At 46.5% G+C, this 22,376-nt stretch overlaps 1 protein-coding gene across 1 annotated transcript in view; it reads right to left on the bottom strand.

Moving 5' to 3' along the window:
• Positions 1-11,290: 11,290 nt before the first annotated feature.
• Positions 11,291-22,376, bottom strand: part of LOC310711127 (proproteinase E-like) — a gene marked incomplete at its 5' end in the record, with an annotated part of 24,927 nt that continues 13,841 nt past the window's right edge. The window contains 6 exons of the mRNA XM_083512596.1: positions 11,291-11,359; positions 13,489-13,641; positions 16,164-16,306; positions 17,277-17,413; positions 19,615-19,749; positions 20,875-20,972. Coding sequence (XP_083368722.1) covers positions 11,339-11,359; positions 13,489-13,641; positions 16,164-16,306; positions 17,277-17,413; positions 19,615-19,749; positions 20,875-20,972 — 687 coding nt within the window. The 3' untranslated portion in view covers positions 11,291-11,338. The remainder of the gene's footprint in view (positions 11,360-13,488; positions 13,642-16,163; positions 16,307-17,276; positions 17,414-19,614; positions 19,750-20,874; positions 20,973-22,376) is intronic.

Below are 22,376 nucleotides of genomic sequence, written 5' to 3'. Positions count from 1 at the left end.
TATGAAATATATTGGCTTAACTGTAATTATGCAAAGGATTTAGAAAGTAAGAAATGTTAGATTCTTATGTTAGATTCTTATTTCATTGATGGTGTGTGAGAAGGTGAACCCAAGATCTCTGTTTAAGATAAAATTAGAACCATTAGCCATCTGTTTTGGAGTGAAAGGGCAATAGGGCAAAAAGGTTATCTGGTAATTAAGGTGCCTGGTCGAGGCAAATGTAAGATATATGGCTACTTGTTTGCCATTTATAGATAGAAGGAAATATAGCTCTTTGTCTCCTATAAAAGGTAATAGGAAATGGGTGTATCTTTTATGATTGGTTCTAGCAAACAGCCAATAGGAATTTCAACCAGGCTGATTGGACAGAGGCAGCCAAAGGAGGAGCAAGGGGGCTGGGCTGAGGGAATATAAGTGCTGGCCATCAGGGCTGGAAGGGCAGAGCTTTGGTAACCATATACCACTGTGTCTCTCATTTATTTGTCTGACAAATAAATTATTATTTTAATTTCTCTATTGCTGCGTTGAATATTTCATTCCAGCTAAGCGTTAACCACAAGCAGGGTGCTACAGAAGGTGTGTGTGTTATTGTGTTGTTGTTTTCATTCTGATTATATATGCCATGATCTTTTCTGTGAACCGCCCTGAGACCTCTGGGTATAGGGCGGTATATAAACTATAATCATAATCATACAAAATAAAAAAATTCCTTCTAGTAGCACCTTAAAGACCAACTAAGTTAGTTCTTGGTATGAGCTTTCGTGTGCATGCACACTTCTTCAGATACATAATCATACAGTATGTCAGATAGCTTGGGACTGAGCCATGAAATTGGGGTGGGTGGAAAGGAGCAGAAAGAAGCCCCAAATGGACAGATTTGCCTGTTGCTAGTGTTGTAAACAAAATCTGCCTTTTTCCCTTATGGGGTATCCAAGAGCCCATATAGAGTCCTTAAGTGGGTTCCCTATTGGTAGGAGAAAATAACAGAGGCCAACCAGAGAATATTGAGAAGCAAAGCAGCTAGTAAGCCTGATCTTTATTGATCTGTTGCAACAGGGTGCTCCCCTCACATGCAGGAAAGGAGGAGGAACCCAGAAGAATGGCGCGCAAGGCCTGATATAGACATTTTAAATTCCCTGCCCTGTCACTCAAGACCACCCCTCCATACATCATACATACATCACAGAAAGGGTGTAACCCAAGACTACCTCCCACAAACATCATGTCTACATCACAAAAAAGGTGGTCTACAACAGAAAATTGAATGTTGTTGTTTTTCCTGTTTGCCAGCTTATCTGATAATGCCTTATCTGATTGCCTTTCCTGGTAGTCTGGCCATTCCTTTGAGATGGTGATTACTCAATTCCTGAGACAATGGGAAGGTTCCCTCGCCCCCTCCCTCCTTGCAGAAAAAACATTTGGTCAGCTTGGGAGTCAAAATGGTTTCAGGACGGTCTTCCTGTGCTGCTCCAGACGTGTGGTCCACATATCTATGTACGTGCTTGGTTGCTACATTTATGAACATTTATTATATATATAAGACCTTAAATTTTATTATTACACTAGCAACCAGGCTCTATGGACTCCACCTTCTCCTGGCCTGCTATGACCTTTCCTGGTTTGGTACAGCCACGCGCTTTTTCATGGGCTGACTCGACGAGGGCCAGACTAGGTGCCTCCGAGGAAATGTGTGACCCTAAGCAAACAGCCTCTGCCCTCCCTCCCCTCCCGCAAGGGTGAAATGGGTGCCCAGCCCTGTCCCATCACGCCTCCCAAGGGTGCTGGCTTGATCTTTATCCTTCTCTTCCGCAGCATGCCAACATGATAAAGGCAGCCGGGACATTTGCGGCAATAAAGTTATACAGCCCTTTATTTATCTTGCCCAGGCGACGAAAACAAATTCCGCAGCCCTGTCCACAAGAGGCTGGCTGATCTTTCTGGCTGCTCATATTTCTAATTGTCCGTGTTTTCACGTTAGTTTGTGGTGTGTGTGTCTTTAACATCCTCGTGAAAATTCACCAGCATTTTTGTGAGAGAATTTCCCCAGGACATGCACGCAGTTTCACCTGATATTCCCATTTTTGCCTAGCGATAATTTCCTCCACTATATATGCATCCCTGCATGCTATTTGCACTTTTATAAGGCACTTTAAAGGACACGGGTGGCGCTGTGGGTAAAACCTCACCGCCTAGGACTTGCCGATCGCATGGTCGGCGGTTCGAATCCCCGCGGCGGGGTGCGTTCCCGTCGTTCGGTCCCAGCGCCTGCCAACCTAGCAGTTCGAAAGCACCTCCGGGTGCAGGTAGATAAATAGGGACCACTTACCAGCAGAAAGGTAAACGGCGTTCCGTGTGCTGCGCTGGCTCGCCAGATGCAGCTTGTCACGCTGGCCACGTGACCCGGAAGTGTCTGCGGACAGCGCTGGCTCCCGGCCTATAGAGTGAGATGAGCGCATAACCCTAGAGTCTGACACGACTTGCCCGTACAGGCAGGGGTACCTTTACCTAATGCTCGCTAAACTCCACTGCATGTGCTTTCCTACTGGAGAGATGTAATGCTAAGTTCAGAGAAGCGCAGATTGCAGACAGAATTTTGCTTTTGTTTCAGGGAGCGCAAATCGAGTGGGTTGAACTGAACCATATTTCTTTCGCAGGTCTGCCCAAGTTTCCCTTCCCTCTCCCAGCCACTTTGGACTTCAGGCAGCGTAAGAAAAGGGTACGTATTTTGTTCCTCCGGCAAGCTGGCAAAGAGCTCAGCCGTTAATGAGGGCCCCAAGAGGAGCAACGGGCACAAATCCAGGCCAACCCTTAGGTAGAGAAAGTAGTAAATTTCCACCACGTTGAGTGGCCCAGACCGCCCTTGAAACAAAGGCAGGCTTAATCCTCTGAGCCTTCCCTTCTTAGCGGAGAGATTATGGGATGCTGCTGGCTTGCCTTTGCTGGCAATCCCCTGGCTAAAGTCAAGGCTGCAGGAGCTGGGACCTGTGAGGAGGATCCTGCAATTTCACCAAGGAGGATGCACTCCTACCCGGAAGCTACAGATCTATGAGACTCATTGAAATCAGTGGACCTAAGTTTAGCTGCATCAGTTATTTTGAGGAGCTCTGCTCTAATCCAGCCCAGCAAAACCACTGCTAGCCAACATATCTTAAAATATAAAGGTAAAGGGATCCCTGACCATTAGGTCCAGTCGTGACCAACTCTGGGGTTGCAGTGCTCATCTCACTTTATTGGCCGAGGGAGCCGGCGTACAGCTTCCGGAAAAGCAGGACATTCCGGGATAGAATCAGAAACCAGGATGGTTTCTGTAAAACCAGGACTGTCCCTGGAAAATAGGGGCACTAGGAGGGTTCTTGGAGGCTTTAAAGGAGAGGTTGAGTGGCCATCTGTTAGGGGATTGGACCAGAAGACCCTTGTGGGTCTTTCTGACTCTACAATCTTTTGGTTCTATGACTTTACCCCGTCCTTTCATCTCTCTCTCTTTCTTTCTTTCTTTCTTTCTTTCTTTCTTTCTTTCTTTCTTTCTTTCTTTCTTTCTTTCTTTCTTTCTTTATTTCATCTTTATTGAAAGTTCAAAAAGCACATAATTATATGGTGAGACGTAAATAGAAAGGAGAAAAGGAAAAAGAGAAACAGAACCTGTGTAGAAGGGAAAATAAAGGATGGGGAACCCAAAACTGTATACTTTACAAGGTTGTTATTGTACTTCACCAGATCTTAACCTATTACAGTGGTACCTCAGGTTACAGACGCTTCAGGTTACAGACTCCGCTAACCCAGAAATAGTACCTCGGGTTAGGAACTTTGCTTCAGGATGAGAACAGAAATTGTGCGGCGGTGGCAGCAGGAGGCCCCATAAGCTAAAGTGGTACCTCAGGTTAAGAACAGTTTCAGGTTAAGAACAGACCTCCAGAATGAATTAAGTTCTTAACCCGAGGTACCACTGTACAGTATTTGTAAGAATGGATTCCAAATATCATTGAATTTGTCCATGGCAAGTCTGCGTTTATATGCAAGTTGTTCATACGTTGCGAGTTTATATAAGTCTTCAATCCAACCGTAGAAGGGAGCCGCATTTTTATTTTTCCAATTCATCACCATCCGTCTTTTTGCTGTGGTAAGGGCACAGAGAGTCCATTGGTATTGTCATTTTGTAAGTTTCCATGTGCTGGGTATATAATTCAAGAGGATTTTTTGCTCTGTAAGTGTAAGGTTGTTCCGTACAGTTCTGTTGATAGTTTCAGTTACTGTATTTTTTGCACCATAACACTCACTTTTTTCCTCCTAGAAAGTAAGGGGAAATGTCTGTGCGTGTTATGGAGCGAATGCCTGCGGGTGGAGGGGGGGGGGATCTGCTGCAGTCGTGAGCAGAGGATCCATGGTTCCCCTTCCTTTCCTCCTCCGTGGTTACAAAGCATGGATCCACATGGATCCTCAGGATTTTTGCATTGGGCTACTCCAAACTCACTGTCAGATCACATGTCTGTGGCCACAGCATGAACCACAAAAATCATATATCTACTATTTCGTTTAGAATATTTTTTTTCTTGTTTTCCTCCTCTAAAAACTATGTGCGTGTTATGGTCTGGTGCGTGTTATAGAGCGAAAAATACGGTACTTTCTGCCAAAAATCTTTCAATATAGGACTGGGGGGGGGGGGAATGTTTTAGAGAAGCATTATCCCTATTATATCTCCAACAGTCCTTTCATCCCTTTCATCATTCTATAGCAATGGGGAAGGAGCGTCGCAGCTTAAATAGGAAGACCGGGTTGAGTCTTTGGGGAAGGTGTACAGACAGGACTAAGCTGTCATCATCTGCCCCATTCCCCAAAACTGCCCTCTCTACCAAGCAGCCAGCAGGCCACGGGATTTTGCTCAGCCCATCAAAGCTCTGAGAATCAGGGCAACATGTCCCCCTCCCTCTGAGACTGCCTGGCTCCTGGTGGGCTCTGAGTTCGCTGGGTTCGCTGGGGCCAAAGAGTGCAACCTCACGTCCCACCCCCCCACCCCATTCCAGTGCCAACTCCAGCTTGACTTGACAATCTGAGGTGTTGCTGCGCTTTGCCAGCTGACGCAGGGACCGTAATAAAAAGCTTCTAGCGCAAAGGCAACCTGGTTTGGCATGTTCTTGGCCGAGCTGCGTCATGTCTGCGCCAGCAGTGATAAACACTCTATCCTCTGCCAGCTCTGTATCGCCGGCAGCTGAGATAGTCACAGATGGGAACAGAGAGGATCAGCGGTCCTGGCTGTCGATTTGCACGCTGGTGCAAAGCACACATTCCCACTTCCGGAAACGGATAAAAGCTCCTCATCCCCCTCTGTTAGGAAACTGACGCGGTCCGTTGCAGCCCCATAACCTTTACGCAGGCCAAAATATTTGCTGGGGTCAGCCCTGTGGGCTAAAAATAGTGTCTTCTCCAGCAGGGATGATTCAGCAAAGCGCCATCAGCTTATAGGTTGCACGGTGCATCGTGTACGTCTTTGCTTGGTACATTTATGAACATTTATTATATATATATAAGACCTTAATTTTTTTATTTCACCATCAAGAGCAGGTGACCTCCCAGCCATCTGGTCTAGGGAACCACCCAGTTTTCCCTGCCTTCTTAGCTTTGAACCTGTCACCCGGTAAGGGTTTTTTTTTTCCAAAGCCTCCTGAGGACTAGGGTGTTGTCGTTTGGGGCCAAAGAGGCTTCCACACGCCCAGAGATCAAATTTACAATAAAATCACGCTGCTTCTTCAATAAAGAACAAAAGCAAGGGTCAGGATGAGTCAGGGCAGAGACACGAGGCCGAGGTGGTCATAAAGACTCATGTGAAAGAGGGAAGACGGAGATTGTTCCTCTTTCGGCCTGGAACGGATCTAACCATTTGAAAAACAAACTGGAGCAAGGTCTATACTGGATGCCTCACTGGATGACCCTGAAAGATCCCTGTAGGCTAGTCTCTTGCTTCCTCCTTAACAATCACCTCCCAAATACAGCGGTGCCTCGGTTCTCAAACGCCTGGGTACTCAAACAACTTGGAACCCAGTTACAGATAGGTAGCCGTGTTGGTCTGCCATAGTCAAAATAAAAAAATTCCTTCCAGTAGCACCTTAAAGACCAACTAAGTTAGTTCTTGGTATGAGCTTTCGTGTGCATGCACACTTCTTCAGATACACTGAAACAGAAGTTGCCAGATCCTTCTATATAGTGAGAAGGTGAGGAGGGGTATTACTCAGAAGGGTGGTGGGAATGGGTGATTGGCAGATAGCTGAGATGAGCCTGTTGACGACTCTTAACGACTGCAATAGGTCTTACAGGAAAAGGCAAGGGGTGAGAAGGTGAAAAATAGCTAGTCATGTATAATGAGATAAGAATCCAGTGTCTCTGTTGAGACCAGGTCTCTCCATGGTTTTAAGTTTGGTAATGAGTTGCAATTCAGCAGCTTCTCTTTCCAGTCTATTTCTGAAACTTCTTTGTAGTAAAACAGCTACTTTGAGATCTTGTATAGAATGTCCAACTTGGAACCCAAACACTGCAAACCCGGAAGTGTGTGTTCCGGTTTGCAAACTTTTTTCGGAAGCCGAACATGCTCCGTTTTGAGTGTTATACTTCCATTTTGAGTGTTTCGCTGAGGTCTGTCTGTTTTTTGCTGTTTATGTTGTGCTTTTGTTTTCGCGGCTCTTTTTCATTTTGTTTCTGTGACTGTTCAGCTACTGATCGATCGATTGATTGTGTGACTGCAGTACATTGTTTCTTGCTTTCATTTTATGGATCAGCGGTCTCGTTAGATAGTAAAATTCATGTTAAATGGCTGTTTTGGGGGTTGTTTTTAAAAGTCTGGAACGGATTAATCCGTTTTGCATTACTTCCTATGGGAAAGCGTGCTTTGGTTTTGGAATGCTTTGGTTTTGGAGCGGACTTCCGGAACGGATGAAGTTTGAGAACCAAGGTCCCACTGTAGTTGTGCTTGTACCTGCTTCTGAGCATGGATGTCACAGGATTTCAGATAGATAGATAGATAGATAGATAGATAGACAGACAGACAGACAGACAGACAGACAGACAGACAGACTTCCTAGCATAAGGTTACCAGATTTTTTTCCAAAGAATCCAGGGACACTTTTTTTTTTAAACAAGGGAAAAAAAGTTACTAATTTTTTTGTTTTTTAAAAAATAAGAAGTAATATCTGCACCGCTGGGCAGTCAGCTGGGTGCTCTTGCTCCCGGCTCGATTTGGGTTGCAGCGGTGGGGGTCCAGCGGTTCCCCTAGTTGACATGCCAGGCGTCCCTGGTTCCCCCTTTGCAGTTGCAGCGGCAGTCTCAGCAGCCTGGAGCCAGCCTGGTAGCGCAGTTGGCTCTGGCTGGCACCAGGAGCTGCCCGCTGCCGTGGCACCCACCATTTTGTCTCGCTGGAAGTCCCCATCTGATGTGTCTTGTGCCGTTGAACCAATCACACAACATTCATTCCCTGCTAATAAATCTGCAACACTTAAAATATAAATCTGGGGACATTCCAGGGATGATTTGTAAATCCGGGGACTGTCCCCGGGAAATGGGGACGTCTGGTAACCATATCCTAGCAAGATGTGCTGAGGCGCTTCTTGATGGCATCGGTCCATCCCATGATATGCCCTCGATGCCCCATCTTGCAAAGTGATCAACCTCAAGTGGAAACAGAAAAGGACTGGACTAAGTAAGGAAACTGGGAATCAACACTTCAGTGATGGGGTGGGCTGTAAGAGGAGCCCTCTATTTTTATCCTAGTACTGTAACTCGTGTAAGACTCGAACTCGGGGGCATCCAATGAAGCTGAGTGCTGGAAGATTTGGGGAGGATTAAAGAAAGTCCTTTTCCACGTGCTTCCCGTGTTAAACTATGGAACTCCCTCCCACTGGAAGCATTGCGGGCTACCAACTGGGATGGCTTTAAAAGAGGATAAGATAAATTCATGGGGAATAAGGCTGTGCTTTGGCCTCCACAGTTGGAGGCAGTGACGCATCTGCGTCTGAATCCCAGTTGCTGGAAACCGCAGGAGGGGAGAGATCTCTCATGCTTGGATCCTGCTTACGGATTTCACAATAGAGGCATCTGCTTGGCCGTTGAGAGAACAGGGTGGTAGACTAGATGGCCCATGGGCCTGATCCAGCCAGCTCTTAACAGAGGCACCCAAAGGCTCCCCTCCTGCCAGGAAATACCAGCAGAATCCAGCTGAAATCCTTCTGCAAGATAAGTGAGAATTAAGTGCCCTGCAATTGCTATTATCTGTCCTGGTCATTAGCAATCTATCTGGGAAATAAATAAATAGATTGCAGTGGGCAGAAGTGCAAGAGAGAGAGAGAGAGAGAGAGAGAGAGAGAGAACGAACACACACAGGAGGAGGTGTATATACTGAGGGGTTTATAAAACTGTAGAGTTGAAAGGGACACCCAAAGGTCATCTGGCCCAACCCCTTGCAGTGCAGGAATCACAACTAAAGCATCCCTGACAGATGACCACTTTGGGTCAGTCTGGATGATCCCCTGAGTCCCTTCCAATTCTTGGTGTCCGGTCCCCAATGAGAATCTAACGAGAGAAGCCCCACAGGCACAGCCCTCCCCTGTTGTTCCTTTCCCAGAATCCGAGTGCTCAGAGGTAGACTGCCTCTGACCCTGGAGGTTCTACATAGGCACCATGCTTATTTATTAGCCACGGACAGATCTGTCCCTTCCGGGATTTGTCTAACCCCCTCTGAGCACCCTTGTAATCTATAGCGGTCAGGAGGAGGAGGAGGCACCCATTTTGGACACCCGGTCCCAAAACGTCCACCACCCCTGCTTCAGGTACACCCCTGGCACGCCAGGGCCTCGCCAGGACACACTTTTGCCACCAAGTTTCAGCTATGAAAAAAAGCAAGAGTTCCCCAGATCATGTGCAAAGTGCTATCGCTGAAATCAGGGCATGCATAGGGTCACAGTTCCAGAGTCAGAGACTGTGAGGGATGTGGGGCTGTGGCGGTGGGGTTGGACTCAGCGCCTCTCTCCTTTCTGTAAAGGAATATCCCTTACCCCAAGGTTCAGTGATGAAACCCTTCTGAGTCTTAAAGGGGGGGGGGGTGTCTTTGGTCGCCCTAGCTCTGCTGCCACCTGCTGGTGAGAAGCCTTGTTGGCGTTTTGGACCCGGGGACTTTTCAGCTTACAGTGGTACCTCGGGTTACAGACGCTTCAGGTTACAGATGCTTCAGGTTACAGACTCCACAAACCCAGAAATAGTACCTTGGGTTAAGAACTTTGCTTCAGGATGAGAAGAGAAATCACGCAGCAGCGGTGTGGCGGCAGTGCGAGGCCCCATTAGCTAAAGTGGTACCTCAGGTTAAGAACAGTATCAGGTTAAGAACGGACCTCCGGAACGAATTAAGTTCTTAACCCGAGGTACCACTGTATTCTTCTTCTTTCTTCTTTTTAATTGGGTTTTATAAACAAGAATAATGTTTACAAATAAGCGTGCCAAGTTTTCTCATGTCATTTGTATATTAGCATAAGTAATGTGGAAAAAATATCTACAACGTATGTTTCACTATTAGTGGTCAATGTAAAAGGTAAAAAAGGTCAAGGACCCCTGGACGGTTAAGTCCAGCCAAAGGCGACTCTGGGGTTGTGGTACTCATCTCGCTTTCAGGCCGAGGGAGCCGGCGTTTGTCCACAGAGAGCTTCCCGGGTCATGTGCCAGCAGGACTAAACCACAACTGGCGCACGGAGGACCGTGATGAGTGCCAGAGTGCATGGACACACCATTTCCCCACCGCAGCGGTACCTATTTATCTACTTGCACTGGTGTGCTTTCAAACTGCTAGGTTGGCAGGAGCTGGGACAGAGCAACGGGAACTCACTCCGTCGTGGGGATTCAAACCACCGACCTTCTGATCAGCAAGCCCAAGAGGCTCAGTAGTTTCCACCATAGCGCCACGCGCATCCCTAGTGGTCAATGTAGAAGTTCTTGGTCCGTGTAGTGGTTTAAACCACTAGGAAGAAGAAGTGGGAAAGGGGGGAAGAGGGGAGAGGGGAATGGTGAGTGGGGAGGGTGGTTATGCTTCTACTTAGTGTATGTGTGGGGTTTTGCATCAGCGTTACTTGTGTGCATTCTCTTACTATTAGCTTGTTGTATTTCCTTGGTGGCGAGAGAGGTTTTGGGTGGCCTAGAGTGTGGTTGGTTGTCTCTGGTTGGCTGTAGTGAGATTTCTTTTAGTGTGAGAGCGGGGTGGGTGGGTTGTATTTTTGAATCAGGAAAGCCAGATGGATTCGTATGCTGTTGGCTGATTCTTGTTGTTGACTCTTTCGGCTGTGTACAGTGGTACCTTGGTTCTCAAACTTAATCCATTCCGGAAGTCCGCTCCAAAACCAAAGCATTCCCAAACCAAGGCGCGCTTTCCCACAGAAAGTAATGCAAAACGTATTAATCTGTTCCAGACTTTGAAAAACAACCCCCAAAACAGCCATTTAACATGAATTTTACTATCTAACGAGACGGTTGATCCATAAAATGAAAGCAATAATGTACTGTACTATAAAATAAATAAGACAGTATTGTATATGATGAAAATAAAAATTATTTTTTCTTTCTTATCTGCACTGATGATAGTCATTGTTTGCATGGGGGGCTTGTATTCATTTCTGTAGTCACACACTCACTCAATCAATCAATCAATCAGTAGCTGAACTGGGTTCCACACTGTCACAGAAACAAATGAACCGAAAAAGCCTCAAAAACGCAAAATAAACAGCAAAAACAAAAGCACCAAACTTAATCTGTCCCGGAAGCCTGTTTGACTTCCAAAATGTTCGAAAACCAAGGCGCAGCTTCTGATTGGTGCAGGCCCCCTGGAAGCAATATCTGATGACCGCGTTGGACATTTGGCTTCTGAAAAATATTCTAAAACCAGAACACTTACTCCCGGCTTTTTGGTGTTTGAGAACCAAGGTACGACAGTATGTGATAAAGGGGAACCAAACCAGGGTGAAGGCGTCTTCTTCTATTTGTCCCCATGTCAGTTTCAGTTTATTGGTTAGTTTTTCTAATAGGGCTGTCAGGTAAGGGCGCTGAGGTCCGTTTTTTTGCCTACCGTGAAACACAGTGTTTGCACTGCCAAACATTGCATGGGGCAATTTGCAGGTGTTTGGCGCCGTTTTTTGAGTGAATCGGATGACGTCAGAATTTTGGCAAGAACAGTGACCCCACGAGGGTGCTTTTCGGGTTGTGTGTGTTTCGCATTTGATAGAAGACGCCGAAATAAGCAAACGGAAACACCAGTGAGATATATCTCAGCTGCTTTTTATTCTGGGACTAAGAGGAGTCCCGCAAAAGGCAGGTCAGGTCATCATGAATGGTTAGTGATGGTCTGGAAGAAAAAAGGAAAAGTATTTTAGATATAACTCCTGATCTAGAATTAGAGGCTGGGTATAAATGATAGCATCAAATTACAGGCAAGGGGAATTCAATGGGGCAGCTTGTCAAAAGAGAAGTGTTCTGTATATGGACCCTCCCTGGAGTCAGATAATCGGTCCGGGAGCAAGGGATCTGAAGGACTGACCCTCTGCGTGGGGTCTGTTGAACCCTTGCTTGAAACCAAACCGGTTTATTGTCATGGGTTATGTATACCGCTTGCTGGGAGGGCTCTTAACACAGGCCTGCAGCAAGGTTCCTTCTGGTCCAAGGGCAGAAGGGAAATGGAGGCCATGTGCCAGACCTCCATCACTAAGAATAAATGCCAGGGCTTGCTCTCTCCTCCTCCTCCCTCCTCCTCTCTTTTCCTTCTTTGCCATGTCATTTAGACTGTGAACCTGAGAGCAGAGATGATCTGATCGCTGATAACACACCCTCCAACATCTCTCTGATGAAAATAGGGACGTCCTTTTAAATAATGGTAATAATAATAATTAATAATAATAATTATACCCTGCCCATCTGACTGGGTTGCCCCAGCCACTCTGGGCAGCTTCCAAAATACAGTGGTACCTCATTTTTCAAGCATCTTGAAAGCCAAACATTTTGGTTTCCAAACACCGAAAACCCGGAAGTAATTGCTTCCGTTTTCGAATGCACCTTGGAAGTTGAACGGCTTCCACTGTGCATTTTTCAATTTTTTTGCAACCGAACTTGCAGCCAGCCCTTTGCGCCTTGGTTTTTTAACGTTACGTAAGTCGAACGGTCTTCTGGAAGAGACTACGACCGAGAACCGAGGTACCACTGTATATAAAAATGCCCCTATATCAGACTGCCTGCAGACAGCTCAGGGGTCGGATAACTCCATACCCTCCAACTTTTCACAGATAAAAATAGGGGTGTCCTGAGGGAAAGCGGGACATTCTGGGATCAAATCAGAAACCAGGATGGCTTCTGTAAATCCGGGACTGTCCCTGCAAAATAGGGACACTTGGAGGGTCTGCTGATATTTGAATAAAAACGATTTTAGTAAGAATAATAATGATTCAACCATCACTTGCAATGGTTAGGAAGCCCAGCCAGATGGGCGGGGTATAAATAAAAAAATATTATTATTATTATTATTCCTGGGGCATCGACAAAAACGCCCTCCAGTAACCTCCCAGCTCTTACTCCCAAGTAAACTTTTGAATGGAAGAGCCTCAGCTCAGGGGCAGAGCAGCTGCTTGGCAGGCAGATGACTCCAGGCACGGCTGGGAAGAACGACCTGCCTGAACCTGCAAGTCAGTGCAGACAATACTGAGCTGAATGGACCACTGGTCTGACTCTGTAGAGGGCAGCTTCATACATGTTCCTATTCTTGGGGTCCCTCCCAACCCTACAATTCTATTCTAGGAAGACCTTGGCCCCAAGGAAGGCCTTGCTTGGATAATTTGGGGCTGAGTATAGGTAAAGGGGCCCCTGACTGTTAGGTCCAGTCGTGGCCAACTCTGGGGTTCTGCCACTCATCTCACTTTACTGGCCGAGGGAGCCGGCGTACAGCTTCCGGGTCATGTGGCCAGCATGACTGAGCCGCTTCTGGCGAACCAGAGCAGCGCACGGAAACGCCGTTTACCTTCCCGCCAGAGTGGTACCTATTTATCTACTTGCACTTTGACGTGCTTTCAAACTGCTAGGTTGGCAGGAGCAGGGACCGAGCAATGGGAGCTCACTCCGTCGTGGGGATTTGAACTGCCAACCTTCTGAGCGGCAAGTCCTAGGCTCTGTGGTTTAACCCACAGCGCCACCCGCGTCCTAAATCGTGCTTTGTGCATGCGCAGAAGTGCTGAATCACAACCCGTGCGTGCGCAGACGCGCCGCTGCGGGTTGTGAACGCTGTGGGTTGCAAACGTGCCTCCCGTACAAATCACATTCACAACCCGAGCGTCCGCTGTACTTGCGTGCAGACGCTGTTTTGATTTCACATCCAGGGGTTTGGGAGGAAAAGGAAGCTTCGGAAAGGGGGCTCTCCCAAATTATTTTCGAATTGCCACCCCACTTCCAAGCATGGGAGCCACCGGGTGGGTCTCCTTCGCAACCGCTTACTTCCTGAATCCAGGTCTCGAAATCGGAGACGCGGGTGAAGACGGTGGGTTTCTTCAAGGCGTTGCACCCCAAGGCGGAGACAAAGCTGGCGATGCCATGGACCTCCCATCTCCCGTCAGCAGCTTTGCAGTTCAGGGGGCCGCCAGAGTCGCCCTGGAAAACGCAGCAAAAAATAAATAAATGGGGGTGGGCTAGATGACCGCTGGGTGTCCCTCTACAACTCTGCAATTGGAAATAAGCTGTACGGTGGAAGCGCTGAAGGGGGAGATTCTGCTTAGGATGCGCCCCCCCCCAGCTACTACCCTGAACCGAAGTCTCACCCCCAAATACTTTGCGCTTCTTTGAAACTTGCGGCTCCCCCAGGTTTTGCAGAGGCAATGCCATTTTCGCTAAATCAGACTCCCCGCTCAGAAAAAAATATTGCTCTTATGGAGTATACATACTTACCCACTATACCGTATTGGCCCGAATATAAGTCACACTTCCCCCCCCAACCCAAATTCCGACCGTGAAAAGTTAAAGTGCGGCTTAAATTTGTGACCTTGCAAAAATTGGCTTTTACGATATCGCTGCTGAAGCAGATTTACGGTAAAAAGGAACAAAAAGATTTTATTGGGAGCTTGAGGCTGTTGTGCAATTAATTCTAATGTCATTCATCGCATTCCCCGTATTTTACAGTTCAGTATTGTTTCATTTGTTTGTTTGCTTTTGCATTTACGGTGCTACAAACAGGTGTTTAACCCACTTGTGGGTCCTTTCTAGCAGCTGTAGGATTTTCTTCTACATTTGCCATTTACGGGTGCCTGCGGAGTTTTAAGGAAGCGGCTTATATTCGGGTATTGCCTTTTTCTCTTTTTCCCCACTTGAATTTTAAAGGTGCGGCTTATATTCGGGCCAATACGGTACTTGCCAGAAATGTGGTTGCTGTCTTAAGCTCCCAGGAGGACTATAAATTCAGCCAGAAATGTGGTTGCTGTCTTAAGCTCCCAGGAGGAAAGCTGGACTATAAATTCAGCAAGCAAACTAACAAGTAAGTACCTTGCATTGCCCTTCATCCTAAGGGGAATAAAAGGAGGACAGCATTTGTAAGCCACTTTTGCACCGTACATTTAAAGTTCTAGATACCACTTTGAACAGCCATGACTTCCCGCAAAGAATCCTGGGAACTGTAGTTTGTTAAGGTCACTGACCTTATACAGTGGTACCTTGGTACTCAAACGCTTTGGTTCCCAAACGCCAAAAACCCAGAAGAAAGTGTTCCGGTTTTCAAACGTTTTTTGGAAACCGAACATCCAATGCGGCTGTTGGCTATTGTTTCCGGGGTGCCTGCACCAATCGGAAGCCGTGCCTTGGTTTTTGAACATTTCAGAAGTCAAACAGACTTTCGGAAATGATTACGTTTGTTGCTTTTGTTTTTGCTTTTTACTTTGTGTTTTTGAGGCTTTTTCGGTTCATTTGTTTTTGTGGCTGTGTGGAACCCAGTTCAGCTACTGACTGATCGATTTTATAGTACAATACATTGATTATTGCTTTCATTTTATGGATCAGTGGTCTCGTTAGATAGTAAAATTCATGTTAAATGGCTGTTTTAAAAAGTCTGGAACGGATTAATCCATTTTGCATAATTTCTATGTGAAAGCGCACCTTGGTTTTGGAACGCTTTGGTTTTGGAACAGACTTCCGGAACGGATAAAGTTTGAGAACCAATGTACCAGTGTAGTCCTCTCCCTGAGATACAATTCCCAGAGTTTCCCGGGAAGAATGATTGATTGTTAAACTTCTCTGGGAATTGTAGCTTTGTGAGGGGAGTGCGATGGGGTGGGATTATTCTAACACTTGGCACTCCTTAACAAACTTTACCACTTGTTTTTTTAAGATTGTGAATATTTTGACAAGTGTTTGGACATGGTTTTAACCTCAAGACCAGAGTATTGCTCACGAGCTTGGCTTCCTAGCTGCAGTTTAGCTGCTCCTCTTCCTCCCTGTCTTGTTCTCTCGACAATCGCCCCGTGAGGCTGAGAGTGAGTGACTCAAGGTCACCCTGTTATGTACTGAAGTTCTCACCCTGGGCCAGCAGGGGGATACTGTAGATAGTTTTCACTCAGGTCTGCATATGCAAATAAGGAATTGAATGTGACGTTCAGTGATTGGATAGTTACAGAAAGTTGTTACTGTTGCTTTGTAGTTGAGCTCTGTATAAGGAGGTTGGCTGAACCCTTCGGTTCAGTTCTGTTCTGGCCTGTGAATAAACAAGAGCTGCAGTGGTGTAGCGTGGGGGGTGCAGGGGGGGCCGGCCGCACCAGGCGCAACATCTGGGAGTTAGGGTTAGGGGGCGCAAATCCACGGGTTAGGGGGCGCAAATTACTTGCCTTGCCCTGGGTGCTGACAACCCACCCTACGCCACTGAAGAGCTGTCTGAAGAATCGCTGCGTCATCTGATATGTTCACCCACAACTTAACACACTCATTGAGAGCTACCTGGCTAGATGGAGGGGGTAGGATTTGAACCCAGGTCTCAGTCCGATGCTCTAACCGCTATGCTACACCGGCTCTCGACGGCCACATCTGGAGGGCTGGATACCACAGCACATCGGCTAGCCCTGAAAGCATCTTCTCCAAGACTCTTGTTCCTCCGTCTTCCAAGGGCCAAACTCCCATTTCCTCCCCGGACTTACATTGCAGCCGGCACGGATGTCCCCTCCTGCGCAGATCATGTTTTGCCGGATGACGCCTCCCCACCAGTCCTTCTGGTTGCAGTGTTGGTTGTCCACCACGGGAAGAACGGCCTGCTGGAGTTTGGATGGAAGGGGGCCGTTCGCTGCGAAGGAAGGCGCAGTTGGTCAAGGGTCAAGGGTCAGGGTAGATAAAAATCAATGGTGCTTTTTTAAAAAATTAATAAAATAAATTGGATTTTTTAAAATTTAAACTGGATTTTTTAAATTTAATTTTAATTTAAATTGGATTTTTGAAATAAAATGCTTTTTGAGGAGAGATCTTTCTAAAGATTGTTTTCTGTTTAAGTTATATTATAGTCCAAAGGCTGTTCATCAGGAAATAAGGATTTGTTTTAAGCTTTTCATGTGTGCTAAAACTCAGTCTAAGTTTTTTTTTATAAAAAAAAATTGTTTAACCACATTAGTTAACAAACATGGATATATATGCTCAGTGCTTTTTTTCCTGGGGATACAAAGGGGTACGCGTACCCCTCAACATTTTGTGAATCTTTTACCTTTGTCCATTTACTGTATTTCCCCCCGATTTGAACTATAAAATGGTGATTTCCTTGAGTACCCTAAACATTGTTGTTTTATTTTATTCTTCTATGTTATTTTTGAAAAATTAATAAATTGTTATAAAAAATAATAATAAAAGTCCACTATTACCAAAGAAAGAAAGAAGGAAAGAAGGAAAGAAGGAAGGAAAGAAAGAAAGAAAGAAAGAAAGAAAGAAAGAAAGAAAGAAAGAAAGAAAGAAAGAAAGAAAGAAAGAAAGAAAGAAAAGCAGGTGTTTTGCCCTTGAGCCCGTCCCCTAAACCAAAATCCCATTCCACTCTGTACAAACAGACAGGAGCGCCAAGGACACAAAGCCTGTTTATATGCGTGCACCGTAGAATTGTTGGGAAGGACCCCCAAAGGTCATCTATTCTAACCCTCTTGCGATGCAGAAATCGCAGCCCAAGAATCCCCGTCAGATGGCCACCCAACCTCTGGTTTTTTTTAAAACCACTAGCCTCTGTTTTAAAACCCTCCCTCTCCAGGCCCCCTTCAGATAAGGGCGGAACCACTTACTGTACAGCCGTCCCCAGCCGCTGATGTAACAGGGGTAATCATTGGGCAACACTTCCCCTGCGGGGGGGAGGCACCCCAACTGCACCGTGTTGCTCAGCTCCGCGGCGCGGGACAGCTTCATCAGGGCGATGTCGTTGCTGGGCGGAGGCAAGCAGGAGAGAGAGAGTCAAGAAGGTGCTCTCTGGGTGGGGCAGCCCAGGCCAATCCATAGGGCCAAATGTGGTTCTGCCCCACCAGCTTCAGTTCCCCCAAACCCACTGGTCTGCCTTCTGACATCTGGGTCAAGGAATAGCCCTGCCTCTCCTCCTCCTCCTCCTTGGTACAGTGGTACCTTGGTTCTCAAAGTTAATCCGTTCCGGAAGTCTGTTCCAAAACCAAAGCGTTCCAAAACCAAGGCACGCTTTCCCATAGAAAGGAATGCAAAACAGGTTAATCCGTTCCAGACTTTTAAAAACAACCCCTAAAACAGCCATTTAACATGAATTTTACTATCTAACGAGACCATTCATACATAAAATGACAGCAGTAATCAATGTAAGGTAAAGGTAAAGGGACTCCTGACCATTAGGTCCAGTCGTGGCCGACTCTGGGGTTACACACTCATCTCGCTTTATTGGCCAAGGGAGCTGGTGTACAGCTTCCGGGTCATGTGGCCAGCATGACTAAGCCACCTCTGGCCAACCAGAGCAGCGCACGGAAACACCGTTTACCTTCCCGTCGGAGCGGTACCTATTTATCTACTTGCACTTTGACATGCTTTTGAACTGCTAGGTTGGCAGGAGCAGGGACCGAGCAACGGGAGCTCACCCCATCACAGGGATTCGAACCACCAACCTTCTGATCGGCAAGCCCTAGGCTCTATGGTTTAACTAACAGCGCCACCCGTTTCCCTCTAATAATCAATGTACTGTACTATAAAATAAATAAGACAGTATTGTGGATGATGAAAATTAAAATTAATGTTTTTTCTTACCGGCACTGATGATAGTCATTGTTTGGATGGAGGCTTTTGTCCATTTCCACAGTCACACAATCAATCAATCAATCAATCAATCAATCAATCAATCACTAGCTGAACTGGGTTCCACACAGTCACAAAAACAAATGAACCGAAAAAGCCTCAAAAACAAAAACGCAAAATAAACAGCAAAAACAAAAGCGCCAAACTTAATCCATTCCAAAAGTCCATTTGTCTTCCGAAATGTTCAAAAACCAAGGCGCAGCTTCTGATTGGTGCAGGCACCCCGGAAACAATAGCTGACAGCTACATCGGACGTTCGGCTTCCGAAAAATGTTTGAAAACCGGAACACACACTTCTGGGTTTTCAGCATTTGGGAACCAAAGCGTTTGAGAACCAAGACATTTGAGTACCAAGGCGTTTGGGAACCAAGGTACCATTGTATACTCCGAAAGGAGGAGGAGGAGGATGGAGAGAAAATATAACTGAGTTGGCTCTGCCTGTCATTGACTCTGACGCCATCTGCTGGTCAGCTCCCTGACTTACAACCCACCAGTCCCAAGGGGCAGCTGATAGGGATCTGGCCCTGAAGCTTCAGCTGGCCCAGAATGCTGGTGCCGGACTAGAGATGGGTTTATTTATTTATTTTATAAAATTTATACACTTTTGGGGGCGGGGGAATTAGCAGATTTTTTCCCTAAACAGCTTAACAAAATAATCACCACCATCATCATTAATTCAATTTATATAGCATCGTTTATCAGAAGATCCCAGGGCGGTGTACAGTGGTACCTCGGGTTACAGACACTTCAGGTTACAGATGCTTCAGGTTACAGACTCTGCTAACCCAGAAATAGTACCTCAGGTTAAGAACTTTGCTTCAGGATGAGAACAGAAATCGTCCGGCGGCACCGGGAGGCCCCATTAGCTAAAGTGGTTCCTCAGGTTATGAACAGTTTCAGGTTAAGAACGGACCTCCAGAATGAATTAAGTGCTTAACCCGAGGTACCACTGTACAACATTAAAAACATATTGCAGAAAACCAGTGATAAAAACATAACAAAGCCATAATAAAAAGCATACAGATAGATAATAAAATAGTCATCATAATAACAGTCCTCTCCCTCCCAGTTTCTCAGGCCATAGATTATTTAAAGCCATAGGCCTGGGTAAAGAGGAATGGACCGGACTGCCCCTGCCCCCAAGATGGAGCCAGTTTTTAATGTTTGAAGTTTTATTCTGTTTTTGGTGTTCTGTTGGGAGCCGCCCAGAGTGGCTAGGGAAGCCCAGCCAGATGGGCGGGGTATAAATAATTTAAAAATTATTATTATTATTATTATTATTATTATTATTATTATTATTAGCCACAACTCACTTACCCACAGGCGGCACAAATGGAGATCCATTTGGGGTGCACAAAGATGTCATTGGAGTTCACAGGAATGCGCTGCTCAGTTCCTTCTTCTGCATCCATGTCATATTCACCTACCACAACTTGATATGTCCGAGATTTGCTGTGAGAGTGTAGGAGAAACACAGAGAAGAGGCCATCATAGACTCATAGATTTGTAGAGTCATCTGGTCCAAACACCACCATCTCCGCAATGCAGGAAACATATCTAGCAGACGGCCACCCAAACTCTGTCCTAAAGCTTGCCGCTCTTGAAGGAGAGTCCACCACCTCTTGAGGGAGACCATTCTATTGTCAAACAGCTTTCTTCATCAGAAAGGTCTTCCTAAGATTTAGTCGGAAATTCCTTTCTTGCAATCTGAATCCATTGGTTCGGGTCCTATCCTCCAGAGCAGCAAGACACAAGCTTGCTCTGTTTTCCACATGGCAACCCTTCAGATATTTGAAAGTGGTTCTCAGTCTCCTCTTATCCAGTCTAAACGTACCCAACTCCAGACCCTTCTTAGAGTGTCTCCACCCCCATTGTTCTACCCAGACGCTGAGGTCCAGCACCAAGGGCCTTCTGGTGGTTCCCTCACTGTGAGAAGCCAAGTTACAGGGAACCAAGCAGAGGGCCTTCTCGGTGGTGGCACCCGCCCTGTGGAACGCCCTCCCACCAGATGTCAAAGAGAACAACAACTACCAGATTTTTAGAAGACATCTGAAGGCAGCCTTGTTTAGGGAAGCTTTTAAAGTTTGATGCATTATTGTATTTTAATATTTTGTTGGAAGCTGCCCAGAGTGGCTGGGGAAGCCCAGCTAGATGGGTGGAGTGTAAATTAAGTTGTTGTTGTTGTTGTTGTTGTTGTTGTTGTTGTTGTTGTTGTTGTTTTCCCATACCCTCCATCACCCTGGTCGCTCTTCCCTGCACACCTTGCAGCTTCTCCATGCCCTCCCTAAACTGTGGTGCACCCAGAACTGGACACAGGACTTCAGGTGGGGTCTGACCAAGGCATCACAAGGCATGACCATCCCATGTCACCTGCATCCCTGATGGAAACTGATAGAATACGAAATGGACCGGTTCACCTGTCTGTAAGGCCACCAGCTCCTTCTGCCTGTAAACTCACTCTCTCTCTCTCTCTCTCTCTCTCTCTCTCTCTCTCTCTCTCTCACACACACACACACACACACACACACACACACACACACACCGTGCCCACCCCTTACCACCTCCAAGATAGCTTACGAGATGCAGTGGGCAGCAGTCATGACCCAGTTGGGGGCGATGAGGGTGCCCCCGCAGGTGTGACGGAATTCGCCATCCTTCTCGTACTGGAGGGAGATCTGTGGGAAGGCAAGAGAGGCGGCGGGGAAGGGATTAAGACACCATCCTAGACACAGATCTGTGAAGGGAGTCAGAATATACAGTGACAGAGATCAGGATGCGGGGAGGGGGGGGGCGACCTTTGTTACTGCTATAAGAAAGAAACTTCTCCTTTTCGCTTACGGGGTATCCAAGAGCCCGTATAGAGTCCTTAAGTGGGTTCCCTATCAGAAAAGGGCTGACAAGAGAATACAGTGGTACCTCAGGTTAAGTACTTAATTCGTTCCGGAGTTCCGTTCTTAACCTGAAACTGTTCTTAACCTGAAGCACCACTTTAGCTAATGGGGCCTCCTGCTGCTGCCGCACTGCCAGAGCACGATTTCTGTTCTTGTCCTGAAGCAAAGTTCTTAACCTGAAGCACTATTTCTGGGTTAGCGGAGTCTGTAACCTGAAGCGTATGTAACCTGAAGCATATGTAACCCGAGGTACCACTGTATTGAGTAGCAGAGCGTCTAGTAAGCCTGATCTTTATTAACTGTTGCAACAGGCTCCCCACTCACCCCACGCAGGAGGCAGGAGGGACCCTGAGCAATGGTGCGCAAGCCCCTATATAGACTTTTGAAATTGCCCACCCTGTCACTCAAGACCCACCCCCTAAAACATCATACATACATCACAGAAGGAGGCGATCTACAGCAGATATCCTGTCTGCCAGGAAACCCGATAATGGTCACTGATTGGCAGCCTGGCCATTTTTTTGTGATGGTTAATACTTTTAGTTCCTGACTCCAGGTCACAGGCTCACCCTATTCATACACAAATACGCCCTTAAGACAGGATTTGCAAGCAAAAAGACAATGGGAAGGCTTTTCCCATTTCCTCCCTCCTTGCAGAGAAATATATTGAGGTCAATTTGGGAGAGTCAAAATGGCTTCAGGATTGCTCTCCTGTACTATTTCAGACATGTGGCTTATATACCGTATTTTTTGCTCTCTAAGACTCACTTTTTCCCTCCAAAAAATAAGGGGAAATGTGTGTGCGTCTTATGGAGCGAATGCAGGCTATCACAGAAGCCAGAACAGCAAGAGGGGTTGCTGCTTTCACTGCGCAGCGATCCCTCTTGCTGTTCTGGCTTCTGAGATTCAGAATATTTTTTTTCTCTTGTTTTCCTCCTCCAAAAACTAGGTGCATCTTGTGGTCTGGCGCATCTTATAGAGCGAAAAATACGGTACTTATGTATCTGTTTGCCTTGTACATTTATGCCTTGTACATCTAAATTTGGGCTGTATCCCAACTGAGCTCTTATTGAAGAGAGCCCCTGTTGCACTAACTTCCCGCTTGTGGGCTTCCTAGAACAGGCATCTGGTTGGCTGCTGTGGGAACAGAGCGCTGGACTAGATGAGGGGCCCTTTCAATACCCCCCC

Source organism: Podarcis liolepis, assembly GCF_965112155.1.
Source record: "Podarcis liolepis genome assembly, chromosome: 7".
NCBI classification, from domain to species: Eukaryota; Metazoa; Chordata; class Lepidosauria; order Squamata; family Lacertidae; genus Podarcis; species Podarcis liolepis.
Note: the sequence above shows the minus strand (reverse complement) of the source record. Positions and strands in the feature narration are given on the sequence as shown.